Raw genomic sequence first — 26,751 nt, 5'->3', positions numbered from 1 at the left:
TAAGTTATTTAACCCAATATTGACACGAAAGGCAGAAATAATAAACGGGTATCGAGATTGATGGGTGGCTAAATAAATGGACGGGCGACACCACTGGGCTCTGTTGAATGGCCAGAAGATAGATGACGTCATGATGATGGCGGACAGTAATCCGATATTAGAGTAATCGTGTAGATAATCAAGTTATGTAAGAAAATTACTATCTTTTCTATAAGTTTTTAAAGGAATGCTTGTGTCGCGGAGAGTTTCACACACACAAAATAATGTTCATTACAGGACCTATAATGATTTTTGACAATGTTAACACTTTAGAACTAAAAATAAATATTTGACTTTATTTGTAAAGGTTTTTGAGAGGAAAAAGTATATGCACCTAAAGAGCATCCAAAAGTTGTTTTATATTAGGAACTTACTAGCAATACCTAATATCGAATGTTTCCAATTTTACGAATCTGTCATCATGAAAACTTTACTTGTTCACAATTAGGTAGCGCAGACTTTGACTGCGTACTTACTTCTACTCTACCGTATAGCTGCAATTCCAAACTAAAGTCGTGAAGTTAAATAATATCTGTATTGTATGTAAATGAGACTTTACTGTAAGCGATAGCGAGTCTGTAGGTACAATGTCGAAAGACAAACAAGACCAACTCCAAGCTTCAACTTCACATGTACCAGAAAAGCCACATTTTATTTATCTAAATGCTCATAGTTCGTGACAAATATTGATGCAGTTTTAATTTAGTTGTGTAATTGAGCGTAAACTTTAGACAACGCTTTGAGGATTATGCTAACCCATGTCTCATCAAAACCAGACGTTACATAGATAATAAAGACGATGATTAAACATGTTCATAAAATATTTTATCACCATAACTCAGCAATATCTCGAATCATCCAAGTGAATTGATTCGTCCCCTAACGTAAACCACCATGTTCATACAGTTAAGGCAAATCCCCATAGAATGCATCGCCATGACTCCCCATAATAAGTTGGGTAATAACTTCTGAAAAAATTAGGTCACCCACATACCGCTTCCAGGCCGGCACGTAAGGGACATATTGTTGATAGCTGGTTCTGCCATTTTTTCCGCCAATGTCTTTCACTCTGATGAACATTGTGTTAACATCACAAACAATTGACTTCGTTGACCCAACAATAACTTTCGTAAGTCTATTCTCTTTTCTCTTTTTTTGTTTTAAAAGAGCCTCCTTTGGTACATAATTATACTTTTTAGCCTGATTTCAAAGTATCCAAACAAGGGTTTCCCAAAAACAAATCGGAAAGCGGCATCTGTTAATAACAACCGAAAACTTTTTACATGTTAAAAACTAACGTAAAAGTTGGTAGATAGGTTCGTTAATCGGCTTATTCTAAAGCTTGTGTTTTAATATTTTGCACAGATTTCGCATAAAAATGTTTACCTACTAAGAAGCATAAGTGGAAATAAAACATTCTAACGAATAACTTCATTAGAATGGTTAAAAGTTGGTAGTGCCTATTGTTAAAATGTAAGCAAATGTACAGATTAATCGGACAGAATATTATTTTTGGAGGCGTTTCGATAGGTAAATGTTTTCTTTGTAAATATTTCTTTAACCTATTAAGGTTTCTAAATGTACCTACTTGCACACATGTTACCTTACAAGATTTGAGGTATGAAAAAGCAAATGAGTGTTAAAGTTTTGTGGTAAATCAATGCCTACTTGCGTAGGACGAAACGCAAAAACCAAGGCAACGTGAAATGTCAAAATCAAATGGCAAAATGTCTAAATTGTGTGTAAATATTTATGTATCATGTTTTATTAAATAGGTTGTATATTACGAAAATTACATTATTATAAGTGAAAACTAGTTGTGTGGAAATGGCGAACAGACCAGACTACGATTACACGTACACTCCACTATGGACGGGAAAAGAGTAAGTTAAAACCAACTTCTTTTTTGATTTCGCATTTTAAACATTTGTTTATTTGTCTCCGGACTTGTTGATTTATTATTTTAACCTTTTTGTAGATTAAATGGATATTTCCGGTTTCATATTTGTGACGAAATTGGGTTCGATAAATTCTATCAATTTAACTATAACAGTGTAACAATTAATCTTTTAATTAATGACTTAAAACTTGTTTTAGTTTAATTACACTTATTACCAATATTATGGTGTTGATAAATAAGAGGTTGTTAATGGTTGATGTGATAAAGCATGTAACATATATTATATCTTTTGATAAAAAAAATAAGAAGAATCTTATAAGAAACTTAAAAAGGTAAACAATCTTTTTGAACCTCTTTGAAAGATACTTTTTATCTAAAGAAAAACATAATTATTTATTTTTATACTTTTATAGTAACATACTTTAAGTTATTACTAGGTTTTGTCCCAATTTTCTCATCAAAAAAGCTATGAATATTATGTTTTAGCATCCTTATATTTGAGATCACACTCAAGTATATTCGGTTGAGTTCTTTAACTGTGATAGTCACACATTCATTAGAAACATTTACTCTTATTTTTAAATAGATTAGTGTATCTATAAGTGTCTGTTTACTTGGGATGGGCTCCCTGTCCCGCACATAAGCCAAACTCAGCCCATTTTTATCAGTAAGACAAATACTACCATTGTACTTTCATTAAAGTATTATCTGTAAGCAAACATGTTAATCGGCCTACTAATGGTATATTAATAACTGTATAAACAATGCAGCAATATTTGTATAGTGAACGGATTCTAGACAACTTACCGCCACATTTTCAAAATAACATTATTTCATGTGTGAAAGAGACATGCCACTATTCCATGTATTGTGCTGTCCTTCTTCCACAACCATAATAATTATGTTATAAGATGTGGTGATAGAACACCTGTAGTTAAGTAGTCAAATAACAGGATTTGCTTGCCTCATACTTTTATCTTATGTGTTATTTAAACAATACTGGTCAAATGCAAGTTTGACTCATAACACTGAGATTCTGTATGAATAACAAGCTTAAAAAAAACAAATTGGTTGGAAAACCCATATTTATGTGTAAACAAATTCATGCCTGTAACAAGCATAATGCCCCAGCCGCAACAGAAATATGTTATCTTTTAAATCTTCAAACAGTCTAGCTATCACAGTTCTTGAGATGTAGCCTGGTGTCGGAGAGACATTAGGGCCTCAGTAAATAATGTTCCAGTTTTAGCCTTTGGGTAAGGGAGCCTAAAAAATACAAGTTGTTCAAGTAAGGCATAATGAAGCAATGACAAAAAGTTGCAGGAATAATAGAAGTAGCACTAAAAACAAGCCAATAGACAACCAATTTCTTGGCTCAGGTGTCTTTTCATGGTATGACTACTGATCACCATCTAGTTTGACTACCGGTTGAGTGATTGTGTTTGTCAACACAGAATTTCTAAATATTGGAATAAATAATAAGGTTTTATTGATTTATTGTCAGTGTTGTCTCAACAATTAAGAAATTTTTCTTACGTTTCTTACCTTTCTTCTACTCTGAAACAGCAATCAGAATCTGCTCTCTTATTAACTATGTAGATTTAATAAAAAGTAGAAAGCTATTTGAGAGGATTTCTTAATAAGAATTTTGTTTTTCTACTATCTTATTCCAATTAGAATATCAAAATAGTTCATATTTTAAAATAGTTGAAGACATTTTTTAAGATTTTCGAAACAAATTGCCGTTTTCAAATAAAAAAAAATTACAGTAAGCCTATATCCGTGACAAATATTAGTGACCACTGACAATGCTTTCAGCCCATCTAGACGCCGCTTGTTTCCATTGTCCAATAAGCATAAATGTGCGCGGATCAAACATCATTTTACATTCCCAGAACTCAACCTTCTTTATTCTTAAAGCAATACTTTTGCAGTTGTGGAAACAAGATGGTAAGAGCAACGTCTTTCTTCGTCAAAGCCTCGCATGGTCGTTGTAATAAAACTAAAAATCTATGCTATTTCTCCTGCTACTACTGAGTGAGGCCAATGCACTTTTAGTCCGGTCATAAATTCAAATTGTTTAACTTAATGATATTATAAATGCAGCGTTTCACTCCGTTGAAGCAGTCGTATCTAGCCTCAGTGCTAAGTGGATAAATCTACTTCAATACATCACGGCGCTAAAACAATTTGTCAGAAATACTCAATGGGGCCATAATCAACGGTCTAAAACAAAACAAAGTATCATAGAACGATTCAATTACCCAAACAGTTCAATAACGTTTGACAGACGTGCACTTGTCCACCGTAACATGGCACCGTGTCGTATCGTCCGAAGTAATGGAACGAGAAACAAGTGGGGGGTGCAGACCGCCTGAGTGGGCGATCTAAGTCGATTGTCGTGTCAGTTCGCACAGTGAGAGGCGCGGGCGTCGAACGCTGACTTGCCGGCCTCCAAATATCAACCAGTTTAACCGACGTTCACCTTTGAACCTTAACATAAAGGAATTTCAACCTTACACCCAAATTCCACAGTCGAAATTCCTGTGACTCAGTTTAGTGTCGCCCAGTGATTTAGTTGCCGAAACCAGTGTTTTCAGTGCTGTGAAAATGAATGAAGACAATACTGTATCGGACGACTTGAAAAGGCAAGCAGCAATGTTCTATAACAGCACACAAAGGTTAGTTTATGATGTTTAGTTTTGCGAAAACATGCAATTGTTTGAAACTGCCAGCGGATGTCGCATTTCTGCGTGTGTAGCTCACATGAAAACCTTTCATACCCTTATGTCGTGGAGTTAAGGTTTATTTTGGTTTGACTATTAGTTGGACGTGAGAATAATTCGGCTCAGCATATGCTTGCATTATACGTGTTGGAAAAAAATGTTCTGCTACGTTAGCCGGTTTTGATTATTATCGATAGTTCCATTTGTACTGGTGTATCGCAGTTTTTACGCCAATTTACATAGCTGGCGAGGCAGTGTGAAAATACGACTAACAACATGTCGTTTTCTAAACTGTTCGCCTTCCATTTTATCTTGGAGGTAGACAAGATAAATTATAACTATTCTAGGGACACAGACTAACAATTACCTTGCCACTTATTTTCTCACTTTTTCCCAATGTTCTATACACATTTTCCTCAAACAACGCTATAAACTAACCTGCAAATGCAGCGTTTTACTGCCTACCTGTTGCCTAAAGCTGCACTCGCTCCCAAGGTCCCGCAAATTGCCGGTCGACCAGTAAATACTCTTGAACAGATAGCAGCCCATTTAACCATAAGTACGTACGTAGATATGTATGTGTTTAGACTCTTTCATTTGTTTTTATGAGTGCTCCATAAGTATTTATTCTTTTGTACTCATTGTTTCCACTCACGTGAGGTCAATTGCTATTTATTACCTGAAATTTAGTGTCCGTATTTTGGGCTTTTCATTATTTTAACGAGGAAATCTTAGTTACAACACTTTTATCATTGTATGAAACTAAATTCTTTTTAGTGACGTTTCTTGCATATGAAAATTTGCTTCAAGTTTCATAATTCCTAATTCTAAGCAGTGAAAGCAGCCAAATTTTACTATAACAAGTAAAATAATAGAATCTAGGCCCCGATTCTGCTATTTTACAATGGCGCATGAATGTCTGAACGTAATTCTTTCGACGACAGCCTCAGAGCTAAAGGTATGAATCACTTATTATTAACATAACCACATTCTAAAGTAAAACAAAGAAAACTAAGAATGAATGATAATATTTTCGTAGGACATAATACTATACAAACTACAGCATAGATCTTGGTCCACGTTGAGATAATATCTATCCAGTACAAATGTATGCGTTTAAATTTATACTGTCTATCGCAAGAAAATACAGTATCGATTATTTTCTCAACATCGATATGTAAAATCGATGTTGGAGTGCTAATTGTAGTGTAACTATTGAATTATGTATTAATATCCATAATACAATGATGTTACGCTATGGAATTCCTTAAGGCGAATTAATTATGCAGTGTGAAATTAATTAAGATATTAGCGTTGATGTGAGTCTGAAACGCTACATGAGGAGAAACACTTACTCCTTGCTTTTAATTATTTTTTATGTAAAAGTTCCTTGACTTTGCCCGCGTAGTGTAGTTTGACCAATGAAAACTATCCATGGCTACTAGAGATTGCTTTTTCGCGATAAGACCGCCTTTTATACTCATCATATTTGTTTGTATTGACCTAATATGTTTTTCCTTATGGTGTACAATAAAGAGTATTCTATGTATCTATCTATCATGGCGATTTCACATGGTCCCCGATAGTAGATAGGTGGGACACGAACTCTATGGTTTTACCTTAGACGATAAGAGTCCGCGTACTTTTTAACACTCCAAGGCGAAAAGGTCTATAAGGTATTAGATAGAACAGTGAATCTGTAGCATGCAGGCAAAAAAGCCGAAATAAAGCAACAAAAGACAATTCTTTAGCTACATTTATGGCCAAGCCTATGTTATTCAAAACGTAGCTCTATTTATAAAACAGTCTACGCTTATAGGTCAAATATTTTTGTTACCAAATTTGCATAACAAGTATAATGTACATATGTCTAAGCATATTTATGTAGAGTGCTATTGGTTTATAAGTTCGAAATATCTTATGTAATCTGTAATTAAAGTATAGTAAATAAAATACTACTAGACAGTGTGTTGTGTATACTGTTTATTTACCAGGTTCTCCTATATAAATAAGTACCTTCAACATCGTACAATAAATACACATCGGTAAACACTTCAAAGGACATCAAAATGGTACGTACACATCATTAGACTTGGTAAATATCCACGTGTTTTATACAGACAACCAGTTTATGTAACAACTAAACTTGTTATAGATTGGAGACCACTTGGCGGTCTCCACAACAAAGTTTCCGGTGCTATTGATACAAGCGAGTAACGGTCAACATCTCATCTCTCGAAGAATTTGACGGTTTATAGGTCACCAACTAATATAGGATGCCCTAAGTTTTCTTTGCAATTTGTGTGCTATCTGATCTTCTTTTTTTGTTTATTTTTCTTTTTAGCCAAGGCTTTAAAAAAGGAATAATGGCGTCTTGATTTTCGAATCTATTCCTATAATCTATCTATTCTAAGTTTTTGCTAGATTTGTATCTGTGTTTTTTAGTATAAAAAACACGCAGGTAGTATTCATATTAATAATTTAATAAATTATTTGGTGTGGTTTGTAACATACTTTGTAATATTAAACCTGGTTAAAAAGTAGACAAATGTTAAAATATGATAGATCAGTTCCAATAGATGATATGATTGTTTTGGCCACACGGTTTTATACAGTACATCGGACAGTAGAATATAAGTGATACATTATTTAATCTACTATTATGTTAGACATTTCCCGTATGGCAGATGACCAACGCGACACTGCTGAATACTCAAAAAGATGTTTCTAAGGCTTACGGAAGCTTGACAGTATGCGGAAGGCGGAGGACTGGATGTTCTTGCGTAACTTTTGGTAGGCTTATATCCAGCATTGGTCCTCACTAGGCTGCATTGATTGATTGAAGGCTTATGTCATCTCTGTTGTCAAGCAGTGATGTGAATTCTTTTCTCAAGTGTAAATGGAAGTATACAACCAAAAAATGCAATGCTGGCAAACACCCTTCTTTTTATCTACAGTCCTGTAGTTCTTCTTCCCTCATAATTGTAATTCGTACACTCAAGTTTCTTTAGTAGGTAATGTAATAAAACGTGAACACGGGTTGCGACTTACCCTTAACAATAAAGATTATCCGTCGAGACTATTGTGTTTGCACACGCTATGCGTTCACTGCAATATTGATAGTGCCTTATATTGTAGAGGAAGGGTAAAAAGTGAGTAACATGAAGGCATTTGTTAGGTAAGTGGAACACGTACAGTTCTGAAGAGGTTAGTAGCGATGAAAACTTTCAGTGATGCTATGTTGTTCTAGTTTGAAAAGGTTATTGATACCCTGCGTTTAGTTAGTCTTCATGTCCTCGTATTTGGTTCTTTCGGACCCTCTTAGAGTTCATTCTTATTCACAAGCAGCTAAGCAGCTGCGACTTTGGCATTTTGGAAAAATTGCAGTTTATTGACAAATTTCGATGACCTTTTTTTGGCTTCTAGCCGCAATACACTCCTTTCTACCTATGTTCGCTTTAAACATTCCGACCTATATTCCTAAAAGTATTAAGTTTAGGTATTTTCTTCTTACCAAAGTTGTAAGAATTTCACTGTATCCAAAAACCACATGGAATATATACTTTTCATGTTACCACTTCCTCGTGGTTTAGTTTGGAAAGTAAAGCCGAGACAGTATTCTGCAACCTGATACCATTAAGACATTTAGATGTGTGGCAATATTATGTGTCCGTGTTGGTGTTGCCAACTTTCATGCAAATGTGCATAATTTCGATGCTATCTGTGAGAATATCAAATATTAAAATTCTACATTTACGAAATTTTAAAATTCGTTTTGTGATTTTTCAATCCTAAATTACAATAGAACCCAATCTCGTGTCTATTTCATAGAAGCCTACTTCAAAAAGTGTCAACATGATAAAATTATATGAGAAACACAAGCCGAACGGAAAAAAACAAATCGTATTGTTTTCGAGCCAGTTAAATTAGTTGTGTGACGTCACACTCCAACTATCCCTTGCTGGCTTCGTTAAACAACATTCCCACATGTCCATGAGAATTTTCCATTAAACTCGACCCTGTTACCAGCGGGCTTAACTTCGCTATATTTATGTAAATCAAATTAATTGGAATTGAAGTGTCAATCATAGTACCACGGATTATAATCTAAATATTTGGATCATAGCGATTGTTTGATAATCAATTACAGCCGATAGATTCGGATGAAATTTGCCACGGCTTTGAAATAGCGTGAATGCACACGGTAAACTTAATTGATTGTTGGTACCAAATGAAATTACTTTCTCGTAAGAGAGAGACTTATATACCATGTGAGGTGAAGTGTTGCTTGTTCTGAGCCTGTGGCTTTGTGCATGTGACTTCAATGTTTGTTAAACTCCCCGCGATACAAGGATAAAATTCCAAAGCGAGGTTTTTAAGCTTTCTATTATAGGTTTCTATCGCGGGCCATGATCGTGGAGACCGAATCCAGAAATTCCGTATCGAAAAAACCTATCGTACCTACTCTTCCATGTATCGATAAATACCAGAACATTTACCTATTTATACTGCCTGTCTGTCTGTCTATACCAAAGTTTCGCTGTCAACTACTGTTGCTTTGTAAAACAAGATACAATAGACCACGAATGAAGACGATACAATGAAAAAAAAGTGAAAAGAAATCTTACACCTTTCACAAATCAGCAGAGATACTCAAATTGCGTCATCGTTTGATATTATCAACTTACCTATTTGACGCCAATCAAAGATATTTATTCATGTCAAAGACCCAGTCGTTTAGCATGTAACACACCTAGATAATCATAATTTACATAACGCCTAGACAAACATGAGCCAAATGAAGTTCATTTGGATGTTACCTTTGCATTGTTGAAGTCACTGACATATGATGAATGGCCTGATCAAGACATTGTACGATATTTTCTTTGCGATTTATTATATGGTTGACTGTTTTCAGGTGCTTTTATTTAACAGACCTTTTTAGCGACATGAAAGTAAAGAACTAGAAAATAGAACATTTCAAAGTACGCATTCAGGATCCTTTCGCGAGCCTCGACCATGAGTGTGGAATTTTGTCTCCCTGAAAAACAAATAAACGCATGGAAGAGGGTTTTACTTGAAAGGTCTTAAATATAAGAAAACCCACAGTTCCACTAGGTATCAAACTTTTGCAAATGAAGATAAATAGCAGTAGGTAGTTTTATATTTTTTCCTTGTCTTGCTAAAAACCAAAATAACAAATAAAACTTCTCATTTCAGAATAAATAATTTGAGCATGAAAATGTATGTTGGAAATAAAAACCTTATCTAAAACGACGTAGTGCATCTAATTTCACAATTCGTTGCGTAAAACGTTTTGAAGTCCGAACGGCACCTTGAATTAGCCTCGACATGCATCTGCAGGAAGTGGCTTATCAGTAACTAGTAGAACTATACCAATCAACAAGTTATTCATTTTCCATGGTCAACTGCACCTAATTACTTTCAAGAGTTTGTTGGGCAGTTTGAGTTGAACGCGCTAATCTGCAGGATAACTTGATAGGAATAAAAAATGGTTTTATAATTTCATTGAGAAAAGGTATGAATTATGATCAAGCTGTGATTTTTTTCGGATCGATGATCATCAAGTGCGTCATCCCGCTTTGGGTTTAGTGGTATCGTTGTTGACTTCAACTGACTAAATCCCTTCCAAAGGGCAAAATATCCGGCATCGTTCCACTGGCCCGGACCAAGCTACGACCATGGTGTACGTTGTTTGGTATAGCCATTAGAAATAAGCAACGTACCTAATCCTTATCTTATGCCTGTGCACGATGGCGAGTGCAAAAAAAAATGTGCGCCATACTGGAATGCAGTGTTACTTACTAGAAATCAGTTAAATAGTTGTTTGAAGTCTGACTCGCAGTTTCCTCATGTAAAATATGGTAGTTAACTATTTTTAATAAGAGTATTTGTTGACTAACAGCTTGAGTAAAGACCAGACTGTAGATTTGGATAACGACGTAAATTTCAATGTTCTACAACATTAACTGTAGTTTATTTCAAAGAGAATGCTTTAGAATGCATTCTTATGCAATTTATAGCGACATTATTTTGTAGTTTCCTTATCTGTTGAGCTTAGTTTGGAACATTACATTCGATTATTATTTAATGTTCTTTTACTGCGAATAATTTCCTTTTTTAATTGTACTGCCTGTTTGCCTTTATTCAATTTAGATGCTAATGTCAAAACTTAGATCGTTTCGAAAGTATTGCAGGAAATGTAATTAAAAAAAAATGTTTTCCTCCTTTGATTTTGTTGTACGTTTTACATGACGTAATACTAATAAAGTGGTTTAGTTTGGGACGTCATAATAATCTCAGGAACTACTGAACCGAATTTGAATATTATTTTAGAAAGCCTATTGTAAGTGTAAAAAACCTCCGCCAGTCCTTCTTAAATAAAAATACGCATAGGTACTCAATACATTAATGAAAACCTAACGCCAAAAACCCACTGTGACAACTGTCATGATTAATGCTTAAACCCTATCTTTCCTATGCCCAGAACATCTTTACCTTGGAATTATTATTAACTAAGTTAACTTTTACGTTTATACATAACTGGTAAAAGGCGATGCAAGTCTTTGATTCCCGACTTAAGCCTTCAATAACACGTAACTGTACCTATTTTAGTTTATATGTCCATTATTACTTGAAAACTAAAATCGTTAAGTATTGTAGACGTGTGTCGTCTCTAACAACCACCTTAACAGTATAACAGCTTGCCTTCCATTGTTTTCATCGTAAACCTCTCATAAAATTTCTAGTTTCTAAAACTACATTTCTGTTCTCGCACCAAAGACATCAAGATACAATAAACTAGAATAACAGAAATAATTCCTTCCAGTTTATCTTCGATTGCGTCATAAACTGAGATGATATTTCATTTGACAATGCGTTGATTTTAATGAGACGACTGTCTGCATATAAAGACACAATACAGACGTATAGTATTACGACGTAAATACAATATCGGTTTGCATTCCTTAGCGTTTTATACGATAAAATATTCTCTAACAAGGCTTTTGTACAGAGACGTAGTTCTTTTGTTTTGTATTCAATGGATGTAGTTTTTGGACGTGTACACATTGTTTTAGGGCCGAATATAGTGGTTTCGTGTTCGTAATTTAGATATTATATTGTATGGATTACATGAAGTGAGTCCCCTTAGTTCCACTCCTTAGCTTTAATTCGTGGGCTCGAAGAATTAATGAAAGTTGAAAAACAGACATTTTGTTCATTTAATCATTAATAACGCAACATACGTATTGTTTATTAATTAACCATACATACAGGAAACGAATGGAGCCAATATCCCATTGTGAAAGCAACAAAAAGGGGTTCCTTTTATTCTATATCATAAGAAACATAAACACAAAATAAACAGCTGATTGCATTGTTTATGAGTTCAATTACTCTATATAAAACACGGAAACATTAATGAACAGATATCAAATGAAATAATGAGTGTCATAACCGTTCTTAAGTCGTAATGTTGCGTTTTTATTAATTAAATAACACGGTACAAACTTGACGATGTAATGATCAACGTTACCAAATTCAATGTCTATAAAAAATAATGTAAAACGTCATTACGAAATAGTATGCATATTACAAAGGCCATGTATACTCGGAATTAAAATGTAAAAGGTAATTATTTCCTATGTTAAGTGAACGTTTTAATTAAAATATTTTATTGTCTGACCTACGAAATAGGCTTAAGATTTTAAACTATTAAAAATATGCCTTTAAAGAATCTGCTGTGTAGAAGACTTGTGACTTTAACGGTAATAGAATACGTTAATTTTTTTTTCTTCGCATTCGTAATTACAGACATTAAAATCATTGTCAATCATCAATCATCTCAAAAGCTTTGGTTTGAATCAGTGCAGTGTTCCATAATCACCTTTCGTTTTTATTTAATAAAAACCAGACGACAAACAAAAAAGGCAGTTGAGATAAGATAAGCCTGTCACTTGCCTAACACCATTAATTAAATCTATTACAATTAATTTATATTAGATACTATCGATCCTTGGGACCTACCACCGCATCTTGAAGTACCTAAGAATTGTGGAAGAGGGATGCCGATATGACGTGTAGTGCGCTGTCTCGTTCGTACAACAACAAAAACAGTGCAACAGTATTAAGTTGAGAAGTAGTGGTAAAATCCTTGCTTTTTCCAGAGACCTGTCAAGGCAATACCTCTGTTATTTATTAAACTATATTCTTAAGTCAATGTTGTGATTGCCATTTGCAGAAGTGTCTTAGTTGTTTTTTCAGGCTTATCGCAAAACGTGCCTTATTAAATGTATCTACACTTAATGAATTTGACATTCGTGATTTCCGGAGATTTACAGTGGTTTATAATACCTTATATAAAACATTGTTCAAGTTATTTAAAAACTTTGCCTTTGTTTCAAGTCAGATGCCATATCAATACTTACGTATGTTTTAAATTCACAGCCATCAACGGCATCAGCTTGATGGTTGTGTAGGTCATGTGATTGTGATGTATTTATAAAAAAAAATGTTTTAAAAAATCTCTCTTTTAATCTATATAACACAGATTAATCCTTAAAAAAACAGATATACTTGAGAAGTTCAAACATTTATTTATATTATGACGTAATTTTGTAAGTAGTTATTGACAATAGTAGCTGGTATAGAGCTAATAGAGCTCAAAATGAACACCTACATACTTACATTTATGTAGCTATAGTTCTTTATTAAATTATCGATTTATAGCCAACACTAAACTCTTAATTGCTCAAACAACACGTCTATCAATCAGTGTCAAAAGAACGTTAGCACGCAGCAGTCTGGAAATAAAATATCGCTAAATATTGACCCTAAAAACTGCTAAGTAAGTAAAAAAGTTAGTGAGGACGTATCCGCCAATCGTTTCTTAAATACTAGCTATTGCTTGCGGCTTCGCTCGCCTGGGTGTCGGTTATAGCTGGTAATATAATATTACCAAACTTGAACGAAGAAGCCTAAGTGTTAATCCTAAATATCTGCTTCGTCCATGCCAAATATCTTGGTAATTGGTATACACGAATCGTAATGTTTTTACTATATCTAATAATAGTTTGAATAAGAATAATGTTATCGTAATTACGTCACAGAAATGATATAATATACCAATAACATATACCAATATTAGAAACGTTATATGTAAGTTTGCTATGTTATATGTATATTGACCAGAAAAATACTAGCCAACTATGTAGACCTCGGTCACGTGTCTAAAATCATTTTAAACTTATACGTGATATAATCTAGGTATACATATGTTTGAACGATTCTATTAGAATTATGACGTCATTCTCAGTTCGAAGAAATCTATAAATACGTTCTAGACTCGTGCAATAAAACCTTTTTTCTATGATTAGTTTTTATTTATTACTACAGGAATAGAAGACACTAAAATAGTAATAAATTACAAGCATTTAAACGTTAATTGCTTCATTATTTGCTCAATAAAAACAATTGAATTAATTAGTAGACCATAAACTGTTATTTGTTTATTATTTCATATGCGTAGTTAAAGTTTACTACCTTAATGCTGAATGGTAACATTCATGAATATTTACCGTTAAAGTACACTATTCCGCAACTTGAATAGAACGTCATCTAGTCTCAAACTAAAACTAGACCAGCAGAGCTTTATTATAAGTACTAGACAAATTATAAATATACTTTAAAGATATTCCTACGTACTGGACTATCGCGATTACTTGTGTAATTACTTATTACAGGATGTCAAAGTAATGAGGCATGCCTTTACGAAATGATCAAGAAATGATATTATTTTATTCAGGCCAAAGTGCCTCCTAATTACGCAATGTGTTTCAATCGGACAAAAATTAGACAAACGGTTCGGTTTAGACAAACAGACACTAATTAAATGACAAAAGTGTTAAAACTTGTTTACCCATTAAAGTTTCAACTCATATCCTCATTAATATTTTTTATCCATAAGCATTCACCTTCACACTTCCCAGTAGTTGTTATTGTGGGTAGTGTTTTTATCGTGTATTTCTATGTGTGATGAAGTTTCCTGTTGGTTCTTCTCCATCATCATCATCATCATCATCATCGGCCCATATTCGTCCACAGCTGGACATAGGCCTCCCCAATGCACACCATTGAGATCTATCTTCGGCTGCTCGCATCCAGTCCATTTTATTTCCGCGCAACTGCAGGTCAACCCTATAAATTCGAAGCGAAATCCCAGCTTCAACTCGTAACGTGGTTATCGACTATCGACATTGGTGTGAGTGAAAAAGTGCCTAAAAAGGCCTAATTAAGACCTAAAGTTTTTAGATGGATAATCGATCTTAGACTGAGCCAATCAAGATAAAAGTCAGGCGTAAATCCATAAAAAATTGAGTACCTACTAATGAGAAATAGTAAGGAAAATACAAAGAAGATTTTGGCCAGCACATAGGTTTGCTCCTGAAAAAAAAATGATTTCATTACTGCTATAAAAACTATATTTTAACTTATAATGCACATAATAATATCATACCGGTGGGAATTTTACAGAGAGTTTTTGCTGCCACTGTTTATAAAAGAAAACCCGTGACTTCGTAATTTGTAATGTTTACATAAATGATGCGTGGAGTTATCTCCTAATCCTTAAAGAAAATTTGTAGATGTAAGTTAGAATGTCTGAGTTCTTCTAAAGCTTGGGATTTACTTTGAAATATAATTCTGTTTTGTCTTAGAATACATTTCATTTTAATACCGTTACTTATGTGTTTGCTGTACTCACAAAAACATTTACATAAACTTAGGTATGAGGTATCTTTACACTTAGGTATGCCAATCCAACATGGAAAATAAGACTGTTGAAGATAAGGCTGCAAAGAATAAAAACTTTTTGCTAACATCATCGTGCAACTAACACAAACCTTGGTCACTGAACCGACAGCAAAAAAAAACAATTGGAGATCCCACGCCGAAAATATTTCTACTAATTCTAATTTAACAACATACTTCGTGAATTAGTTGTCTATTTTTTGCTACGACAACTAACAAGTTTAATAAACTAATAAATGATGTAATTTTCAGTTATAAAAACAAGCACAAAGAGGAATTCTGAAAATTATTTCGAGAATGTCGTAATACACTGTAATAGGCTGTTATTATTCCTTATCGCGGAATTGATTAGGAATTTTCCCAAGGAAGAACGATCGCGTGATCCTTACATAATTGGCTCCATTAGTTTTCAATCTTGGTTTAATAAAGGTCTGGTATGGTTTGTCCCAGTGGACGATTACGCCTTTTATTGTGAGGCTTGACATCAAATCTACTACAGCTTTTAAAGGCAAGGCTGCTGCAATAGGCAGAATAAGGTATTTTGGAAAAGTGTTCTGTAATATTCTGAATTGACGACTAATTTCATAATCATATCATCATGCTTATTGTAAAAGCAAGACCCCCGCTATATATCATGTAGAGGACCGTCGTTCCCCTCCCGTTAGCACCAGCTGTAGGTTTTCCACCACATGGGGGCCACATTTTGTGCAGTTAATGTGGTCCTAGAACCAGGTGGAAAGGCCGACGCTCCCTACACGTCGGCCTCCGAAACGAAGGAAGCCGTCTATCAGCCGACGGTGCCCCGAAGTCGGTGCAATGCAATGGTGAAATGCTATGCATGCCCGCGCACCTACTAAATACGGGGACGCTGTACGGCAGTTCAGGTTTAATCAGTAAGAGTCTGACACTACCCACTTCCTCCCACGAGAAGGTGGGTGTCCATGAGGATTCCCCCGCCTAACCAAAAAAAGGGTTTACCTCCACGACTTATCTTCTTACTAAAACGAGATCTGCATTGTATAAAACCTTGCATCTTTCTCATTTTTCTTTCTAACAAAGCAGATATTGAAATGACTTCTAATAATTTTACGTAGTCATCAAGTCTTTCTCTAATGTAACATTCCATATTACCAAAGAATGGAATTATTAAACTTACACGTGATGAAACGAGATCCATGTTGAGATTCGCTAATTTGCATTTTCATTAATTTGAATTGCTAATGTTTGTGGTTGAAAGCAAAAGTGTTTATCCTACATAAACATTAAACACGAATCTTAATCCTCTGCCTCTTGTTTGATCATATTCTCGTGTGTATTTTAAATATTTACGGAACTCGGGACATTATAGCATTCAAGGTTGTTTAAAATTCGTACTTCCTACATTTTTAATGGTTATCATTAGATAGTTGTTCTGTTCTCGTTAATAAAACAGCATTTATTTATCATAATTTAAATTAAATGTCGCGTATCTTGTTGCACAACATTTTGTTCTATTATTATTCTATCGCCATTTATAGACATTAGGGAAGTTCTATAATAAATTTTATCATAGTCTGTATTTTGTTTTATCCCATGTTTTTTGTCTTTTAATTTGTAGCATTACAACTTTGAGTTCGAGAGGACTAGGTCTTGAATCTTAACTGTCTAGGTATTGCGGTTCATGAGAGACAACAATAACAAACGGCTGTTCTTTAGTAATATGATTTCGTTTTTACTCTTTGAATAAAAAACACTACAAATGTATTTAAATACGTGCAAGAATTTTCTAAGTACCGTCTAACTCTTAGAACGATTACGAACTAAAAGCCTTTCAATAGCATACCTTTGTAGACCCTGAACTAAAAAATGAAAGGTTGTAATTACAATTAAATGTATTGAATAATGTTATGTTTTTGGCTTCGCCGTACTTGAGGTTGAAGTTTTGTACTAATATAATACACTAGCTGTTGTCCGCGACATCGTCCGCGTGGTTCGAAGATAAAGTTATGATTTATACCTGCCCTGTTTTTTCCTCATTTTCCATTGTATCTTCTCTCCTGTTAGTCGCAGCGTGATGGTTTATAGCCTAAAACCTTCCTCGATGAATGTTGTTTCAACACAAAAATATTTTTTCAATTTGATCCAGTAGTTCCTGAGATTAGCGCGTTCAAACAAACAAACAAACGCTTCAGCTTTATATATTAGTATAGAGAATAGATTCGCATACATACATGTAACGTAAACCTGACGATGACACGGTGATATTAAGATTATCTGTTTACATAAGGAGTTTTTGGTGTAGAAGATGAGCGAGTACGTTTCTTTAACTCGATTTTTATTTTTATCCGTATTGTGTATCTTTTCAACTGTCTAACTATCACGGTTTATGAAATGTAGGCTTCTGACAGGCGGACGAACAGACAGCTGGGCCTCAGAATTAGACTCATTTTTTCCCTTTGCGTAGGTAAAGATCTTTTGCGATAATATTCGTAATTCCAAAAAATAATGTGCCGGAACTTATTGCTAGGAGCTCGCACCTACAAATTTTCAAGGCAAAATCGCGGTCTTGTTATTGTGTTTAAATCAGACATATTTATTTATTATATAAACAATATTAGTATCACTTATACCGGTTACCGATGGTCAATATGGTCATCTATTCTCGACTACACAAACTAGAAAAATCTTCTGCAGACTGTCATCTTAAACTCAGAAAAAAAGAACAATTAACCGTTCGTTGGTCGCATAAACCGTCAACAAAAACGTCTTGAAGAACAACTAGATCGACTAATACCGACAGAGTTACGAAAGCAATCCGGTCATTGACTTGCTTTAGTATTGTAGTACTAACATTACCCATATTTACCGGTATTTAAAACTTTGGGGTAACAGTATAGCTATTAGGTAATCACTAATCTGTCCGGTAACAACATAAAGATAAGACGAAAATTTGTACATTGACCTGGCCACCATTACTGGACATGGTCGTTTACCTTATGAAATATAAAATACACCATTGCATCGGCCATATTCGAGAGGTGACGATGAGTGTCATGATATTTTTCATAAGGATTGAGTGATTTCAATTTAGTTTATTTTATATTAAAGGTAAATGATGTGCGAGTGGTCTTAGACATGTTTGATGAAAATCGGCCGAGCCGTTTAGAAGTTATGGGTGTAAAAGTTGAGAAGAATAACCAAGTGTCTGAAAAATATAGTCGAGTGGGGAGTCAAATGACAGCGCACTGCAATAGAATATTGATGACTTTATCAAGCAAGTTCTTACCTTCGTTTAATGATAAATTTGGTGGTAGGAAAATGGGGTACAATCATCATTCTACTGAAGATGATATTTTGTGATGTGGTTAATTCATCTCAGAGGTTTCTTCAAATTCTAGCTTATTCGATCACGGCCCTATGGCCACTAATAACCCTAGAAAATGTCTTGTTCTAATATAGTTTCTTCATGGTAGATAAAAAAAACAAATGATCCGTTTAACTAGCCACGCTTATCGCGCTCACAAAACGAAAAGCTATTATTCTAGACGACGTTATCGCAAGAAGAGGAATTATGTTTCGATATTGTGAAGACATGGAACATATTTCAAGACTCCTATAAAATACTGTAGAAGTCGTAATAAATGAGCTTATAGATGATAGAGAACATTGGCAATTTGTAAAGGAAAAAATGAGCTAAAAGCAAAAAGAAGTTAGGAAACCAGGTTTTTTTTGAGGAAATCTAGTGACATTAAATTTATTTTTATAATAATTAACTGAGTTTCTATACAATCATATTCTAGCATTATTAACCTATGCAACTGATTATGTAAATATGTCTTCAAGGCCTGATTTGTTAATGTCAAATTAGTCTATGAATAGACTAAACTGGCCTTTCCTTAACTACTTCCTGAATATGGGTAAAATTGGCTAAAATACTTTTCTACAAAGATGATATTCGAAACAAAAAGTCGAAGCCGATGTCTCGAGTAATTAGTCACTGACACTTTCAAAGATTAAGTACTACTTAAGTTTATTTCCTAGTCAAATGTAAGTATGATTAATCACAGCCATCAAAGCATCTCGTAAAGATAATAAATATATCCTAAACCCATCACCATCAGACGTTGATGAAAGTGAAAACAGGTAGCCGCTTTTACTCGATGCTGAAGGCTTAAGAATCGAGTCAGTGGTTGTGGTGTAATTGTTAGCTAATGGACATGAAACGAGTACATCATTAGCTTCCAGTCTTAGAATGTTTATCGTTGACGCCTCATCGATTAAGTTGGTTTTATCGAGAACGTCTTTTCAGATTTCACATTTTACTTGATTTTTTTCATGCTAGAGGCTACTAAAGAGAATGGTGTTGCGATTATTTTTTAAGATTAAAAATAAAACTTAGGTCAGAGGTCATGAAGTCGAGTGATGCTAGTTTTTGTAAGTATTACGAAACATTACGTCATGTCATGTATCTGAGCAGGCGTGTAAACAGTTAATATTTATCTATGCTTAATTGCAAAACCGCAATGAAAATAGATAATCCCAGGTAGATATTTTATAGGACGTGTATTGATTGGAGCTCCAACTCCAGAATTTTTGCAATAATATTTATGTGAAACTAACTGTTGCCCGCGACTCCGTCCGCGTAGATTTTAGTTTCAAGTAGGGTAAAGTAGATATCCTAGTGGAATAGATGCCTCATTTTCTAGAAACCTAACTACCCAAACTTGGGACTTAGAAACGCTAGCATACCTATTATAGGTATGCTAGCGTTTAATACGGCTGCCGTATAATAGGTACTCTATCATTTTCCTTACAATACCATGCCGGACTTAGCGCCAGTACTTAACGCGATCATTAATTCACTAAACGATCTAGATCAAGCTGAATAGATTAGTTGACGTTTTACAAACGTCCTCCGTTTGTCGTCACTGTTAATGCGGGTAAAAGCATGGTCGCAAAATTTCCTTTTTTTTGGACGTCAATCAGTCAGTCAGTCGTTTGGATAAAAAAGCAAGATTATTACTTTGAAATATAAATACGTAAATAGATAATAGATAAATAGACACTTTGCGAAAAAATTGGCAGGGAAGGAGCAACGGCGTTGACGCATCGGTATTACTTTAAAAATATAGGTACAATCGACGCAAGCTCTAGTTTTCGTTTTCACGTTTCACACTTATTGGACCAAAATAAAACAATAACGACGAATTGAGGTCTTCTCCTGGTTTCCTATAGATGCTCGTGAATATATGAAAAAATTATATTCGTGATGCAACGCTATGGTGGCTTTGTCCTAAGATAGAGCAGCGATAGTTATACTTATACAATAACCTTATAAATTCTTCGGGGAAGCAGTCCAAGAATACACTGAAAAAGATGCATATAAAACCTGTAAACAAAAAAGCCCCTCCTTTTTCACCAACAGCAAATACTATCTCTCAGTATACTGAATATGTAGTAAATAATAATTCAATTACGCCTTATTTGTACTTGAGTACCAACATATGCACGTATCTATGTCCCTACGCAACTTGATCTGGTATTTGTGTTTGTTATTTATACATCATGACTAAACGTGTACAAAAAATGCGGAAACGTATGCCTACTTAATGGTATGTTCACGATGCAAGTACTTTTGTGACGCTACACACGCTACAGTCCCATTTGACATAATATGTTCGACAATTACATTTTTAGTAATAAAATCTCTTTAAAAATTCAAATCGAAATAACAGTGTCCCTCTAATTTACCTACTTCAGTCAGCTTCTGTAAAAGAAGACTAATGAAAAAATTTACAACCGTACCTACAGTACCTCATTTTGATTTTTGTGGATACTGCACCCTCTAGCTTTCACGGTTTAAAAACACAATGGAGACAGACAGCAGTCTTTGAAATAGAACAAACAGTACCGCAAAAATGTATCTACTATAATACGGTAAATTTGCTCTAACATTAATCATTTTCATCCTGAAATTATTTACCGGTATTACCTTTCTATTATCAGGGACAAAATGACAAGCATAGTTTCACAATTTCCGCATATCTCGATATTTATTATGGTCTGCTATATAAATATGTACATATTCCTCGAGTTTGTTAAAACCAACCTTGAACGTGAAAAGTGTGCCATTGATTTATGGATTTGACATGAAATCTTGAAAAGACGATTAATGTTACAAAGACATTCTTTGTTGTCACATTCTATAAACTTTCCACTTGCAATTTCGTGTTGTCATTGTTAATTTTCCGCGAAGGAAATAATTTATGGGGTATAACAATGACGATCACATCAAACAATGATTTTGTTAAAGATTGTTGATCTTTAACTAAATCATAATAAAAGCACTTATATTTTTTATTTAACCTTGAAATGATAATGAACATTTCAACATGAACAATTTAAGGGTACTCATACTACTAGTAGGCAGTCTAGAGTGGCTCTGTCTAAGTGGTCTAGCAATTAAATAGTATTAGGTAAAATAAAAGTAGACCAAAGCAAGTTCTGTCTATAAAAAATAATAAAATACCTTAGTACCTGTGACTGTAAAAAATCTACGTCGCAAGCCATCACCACTAAGAAAGCAATCGCACTCAATTCACTTTCAAATAAAAACGATCTGCCACCGCCACGATTGATTTCCATAAACGTAAATCATCAATGAAACGAATCAAACGATTTGTCGTAAGGAAAGCTTTAAAATAGTAATTGGGTCACAACGTAATTAGGTCGGTCGGCACCCGTGTCGAAGATCTTATGGTACCATCGAATTAATTTTACCACAGGGATTTTACTTAACGACATAAGCCATGAATGAGGGGGAATCAGATGAGATCGTGTCTCATACCAACTTTGTTGTCGCACGACCAAAATGCATGGTGTATATTTTTCCTGTATTTTTTTTCCGGGTGTTTCGCTCGAGTCTTATTTGTATCCCCAAGTACTACAGCCTGTCATTTGGTATGAAATTTTTGAATTTAGTTGTCAATATTGTTGGGAAGGAAAGGAAAAAAAATCATCTTAAAAATTGATGACGTAGTAAGTTTTCAATCAAAATCAAAATGTTTTTATTTCAAGCTCTTTTCAGTCTTTTTCAGGCACGTTAGACAAACTTATGACTCTGGTTACGCGGTTCAAAATCAGTTCATAGTTATGGAGAAGAAATGGCAAATAGCTCAGAAAAAATTAAAAAGATAATATTTATCATTTATAAACAACATTACCACAGCTATTATTTTAAATGTTTTAACCTTTTCTTATAGAGTCCGATGATACAGTCAAGGCCACCCCACAGGTAGCCGCAGTATCCTCATTCAGGGACTCTTTCTATGTTACCTATATGTTTTGTTTCTAGCTTCTGAGTCATACGAGTTTTTGCAATACCTGTAGACTCAACTACTGCGTTAAGAATTTCAGATTTTACATGCTAATTATAATTTGATTTCACAACATCATTCTGCGTTATTGTACAATTTTCCTCGTTCCTTTCTATTGCATTGTTATCGAAGATTTAAGGAGTGATCGAATTGATTATGTTACGCGTGGATTTGCACTGATTGGGTTTTATTATTTGTTCGTTAATTATATGGATTGGTGTCATTTGTCAACTTCATTTCTTCCGTACGTTTCTGATTAAGAGTCGCATAAAAAACAAAATACATCAAGACACATGGGTCTTGCTGTTTTAAAAAAAAGAAAACTTAAAAATGATGATAAGCTTTTTACTTTTTTTAGGATTTCATCGACCTCCCATATTTCGTTTCCAATAAAATTATCAGTCTGGTTCGTCCGTATGATTTTTTGTCCAGCTATTTGCATTTACATTACATTCAACTATGTTCCTATTCACAATACAATTGTTCACCAATACAATAATTATTTTGTAACATTAAATTATGGCTTTGTGTTACAATTTCCAGCAATTTACGCTTATTTAAATTATCACAAAAACTTGCATTTGGAACAAACGTCACGGTCATGCCGCTTTTTTGCATTATTATTGTTTTTCTTATTTGTCTTTATTTAATTTTAAAAGGACGTCAGATTAACACAAATTCATAAATGCTTTATTAAATTATTCCATGATAAATCGTAAACAAAGACTGCTTGTTCTAGAATGATCAATAGTATATTGTTTTAAAATTCGGTATTGTTCATTAAGTTGTTTGGATGTGCTTTGAAGCAGTTTTACTTCTCTGGTATGGTGGAAAAATCGTCACGGACACTCAGGGAGAGAAAGGGTAGTGCCAGACTTACTGATTAAATCTTAACATCGGCGTGTTGATGATGGTCTGAACTGATGGTCCACTGCAAAGCGCTGCAATCCTTGATACAACTTTTCTTCCCCTGTTTTTTCATGAAAACTAACTTGAATTCAGGAGATCGAATATCGTCTCATAATATAGTTATCCATTTAAAATAACTACATTTCAAAAAGACTAACTTCAACGTGTTCGTATATATATTTTCACAAAAGTCATGCTTATCAGCATTCCATAGTTCTCAACCGTGTCCACTTAATAGAAATTCCTTTACACCACGTAATGGTTTATAAACATAATTTAGCGTTTCACATTTTGATATATCGTGAGTAATAAAAACTCCTTTCTCAATAACCTGCATACTTTATTTTCAAATTAAAACTTTTTCTGACTATTTTCTTACCAAGCTAAATCATGGGGCTTTTAGCCAATTTTCTTTTCTTTTTCAAAATACTAGATTCAGTTGAGGTATCCCATCATACTAAATTATTCTGAATGCCGCATTTGATGGTTAATCTGCCGTTTACCTCTGACAATACAAAGTAATACAGTATCCCATAGAAGACTTGCTTCATAGGCAAACTTATATCTGTATTCAGTGACATTAATATGACACTAAATAGACTTACATCCTCCACTTCGCTGGCGCAATCTGCATTCTAAATCAGATAAGGCGTTCCTTGTAAATTCTGCCGGTACGATTGGCGCAGTCGCTTTGGGGGTCGCAGGTCGAATAAATATTTGTTTAGCTACGAGTACCTACTCAGTTGTGGAAAATCGAGAAACGAATATCATATATGTATACGTTTTCACATGTGCTTAATATTGTCATTAGATGTAGATTTTAAGTGGTAATAGAAGTTCTGTGTGTGGGATTTTTGACGTGGCAATTGTGATAGAAGACCATAAGTTGAAATAGCATATCTCGTTCTATACTTCGTTGTTACCACATTGATTACAAAACTTTCATATGTAGTTTTACAATTACGATTATTAGTAGTTTTACAAATACGATTATTCTAATTGAGAGCTTGACGAAAAGTTTGTAAAGATCAACAGTGATTAAATCTTGATAGAGAGTAAATAACATCTCACATGCCAAGATATTTTACACAGACATGGCTAGGCAGCTTCTGTGATTTCACCAGTAAAATTAGAGTATGCATGAGAAGTGTTTAGAGTCGTTTGTGTGTGGGAGTGATTTAAATGAGTACCTATAACAATATGACTCTAATTATGTTTTTGCAAACCTGCATCCCAAGGTCGAGGAAATTAAATCATCGCCCCAAGGCATTAAAACAGAAGTATAGGGGATATGAAACCATGATAATATTTTCTTTGAATTCACAATGGTTGGGAAGCAACTTGTCTTTACCTAAACCATTTGACGCTTCTTTGGGTATCTATTAAATATCATTATAAGCATTTATCAAAAGATTTAGATAACACGATCTTAATTTCACCCTGCACTTGTACTTTTACTTAAGAGGTGCATCAGAATTGAAAAGGAACTGGAATTACAATTCCTTTTAGTTTAGTTACGTTATTGACTTGCCCGAGCAATACATTGGAGCTATTTGTCAGCGTTAGCACTCGGAAAAAACCTATCAAGTGGTCCACAAGTCCAGGTATCTTCCAAATCGATTCAGCAGCAATGATAATAATTAACTATTATTGAAATACTCACTCACAACTCTCAAATGTCACACAATACGAACCTCCTTATTGTATTTTAGAGTTCTGTAAATATATAGTCCGTACCAGTGCAACGTTTGCTATTGTTATCTTAACTACTATGGCCAATCATTCGTTTGACAGTTCCAATTCTATTCTGTGATGCTTGTGGATATAGTAGCATTGTTGTTCCTTTGTAACTGAGAAAGAATGAGCCTTGATTAGGTGTGGCTTATGGCAGGAGAATATTGGGTATAGGCTGGAAAAGTGTTAAGAGAACCTCTTTGGTTACTGGTAGGTATCATAGAGGTTAGTAGCTGATTTGAAGCTAGATAAGCTAGCTAGCCGAATTGAATTGAGTTGAAAAAGAACTTGAATTATAAGGGATTTGTGTAGCATTAGAACAATTGATTTTGCACCATCAGGAATGACAAATTAATTTTATTGAAATTGACTTTGCAGTTCCTAGACTTTTCTCAGTAGGTACATGATTTTCTTTCCAAACTCAAATCCAACTCCAACTATAGCAGTATACCAATACCGTTCCATTTTAAAGATTACAGCTGCTACTATGACATTTAAAGGTCAAAGTGATATCTGCTGATTTACCAACTCACAAATTTACAACAAAATTTAAATTGAAGTTCAACATTGGCAGAGTAATTAAATGGCAACCTTATTCGTGAACACGATACAGTTTCAACGAACGTGTCTGTATTAAATATCAAAATTAACTATGGACAGTGACCTCCAATTACTGTAATTCGAGCGCTTAAAATATTACTTTTGTAGTCGTTAAAGAGAGATAGCGCTCTACACTGCGCGTAGTGGCCTCTCGCTTCCACACCGGTAATTGTTCTGCTTCATGAGTTTATAGCACAAGCAAAGATCTAATAAACTTTCGCTACAAAACCTCACGTAGTAAAGTAATCATAGATTGACAGACACCTATTTATTGTTTACTGATAAAGGTACGTTTCGAGCGCTCCCATTGCTGCCCTTTTGAAAAGTTAGGCCACTCTTGACAGCCAGAAAAGATAAGAGCAATTTAAATGGACAACCGAAAACAGGTGTTTGTGTTGCCATGGCGTTTAATGTAAAATATTACTCTTTATCAAAGTAGGTCATCAATGTAATGATTTAACTCATTTGTTATTAATTTGCTTTCGAAGTTTCAGTAACTGTATGCGTACCAATATTCGCTATAGCGAATCACTTTTCTAATATGAGCCCACGCTTATGATTATGGCCCGGAAAAGCCTTATGACGTATGTTGTGACGTCATACCCTCGATTCAGTTAAGTTTATCGTGCTGATAACATTTAAGTGGTTTCAATGAAAT

At 34.3% G+C, this 26,751-nt stretch overlaps 1 protein-coding gene across 2 annotated transcripts in view; it reads left to right on the top strand.

The window, feature by feature from the left end:
• Window positions 1–1,687: 1,687 nt before the first annotated feature.
• The window catches only part of LOC113495115 (vesicular glutamate transporter 1), a 39,015-nt gene continuing 13,951 nt past the window's right edge, over window positions 1,688–26,751 (top strand). Inside the window, exon 1 of one of the 2 annotated variants that reach the window (XM_026873711.1) lies at window positions 1,688–1,922. In XM_026873711.1, coding sequence (XP_026729512.1) covers window positions 1,867–1,922 — 56 coding nt within the window. In that variant the 5' untranslated portion in view covers window positions 1,688–1,866. Of the gene's footprint in view, window positions 1,923–4,283; window positions 4,621–26,751 lie in introns of those variants that run through there. The other variant, XM_026873710.1, reaches the window with a different exon arrangement.

Source organism: Trichoplusia ni, chromosome 6 (assembly GCF_003590095.1).
Source record: "Trichoplusia ni isolate ovarian cell line Hi5 chromosome 6, tn1, whole genome shotgun sequence".
Taxonomy (NCBI): domain Eukaryota; kingdom Metazoa; phylum Arthropoda; class Insecta; order Lepidoptera; family Noctuidae; genus Trichoplusia; species Trichoplusia ni.
Note: the sequence above shows the minus strand (reverse complement) of the source record. Positions and strands in the feature narration are given on the sequence as shown.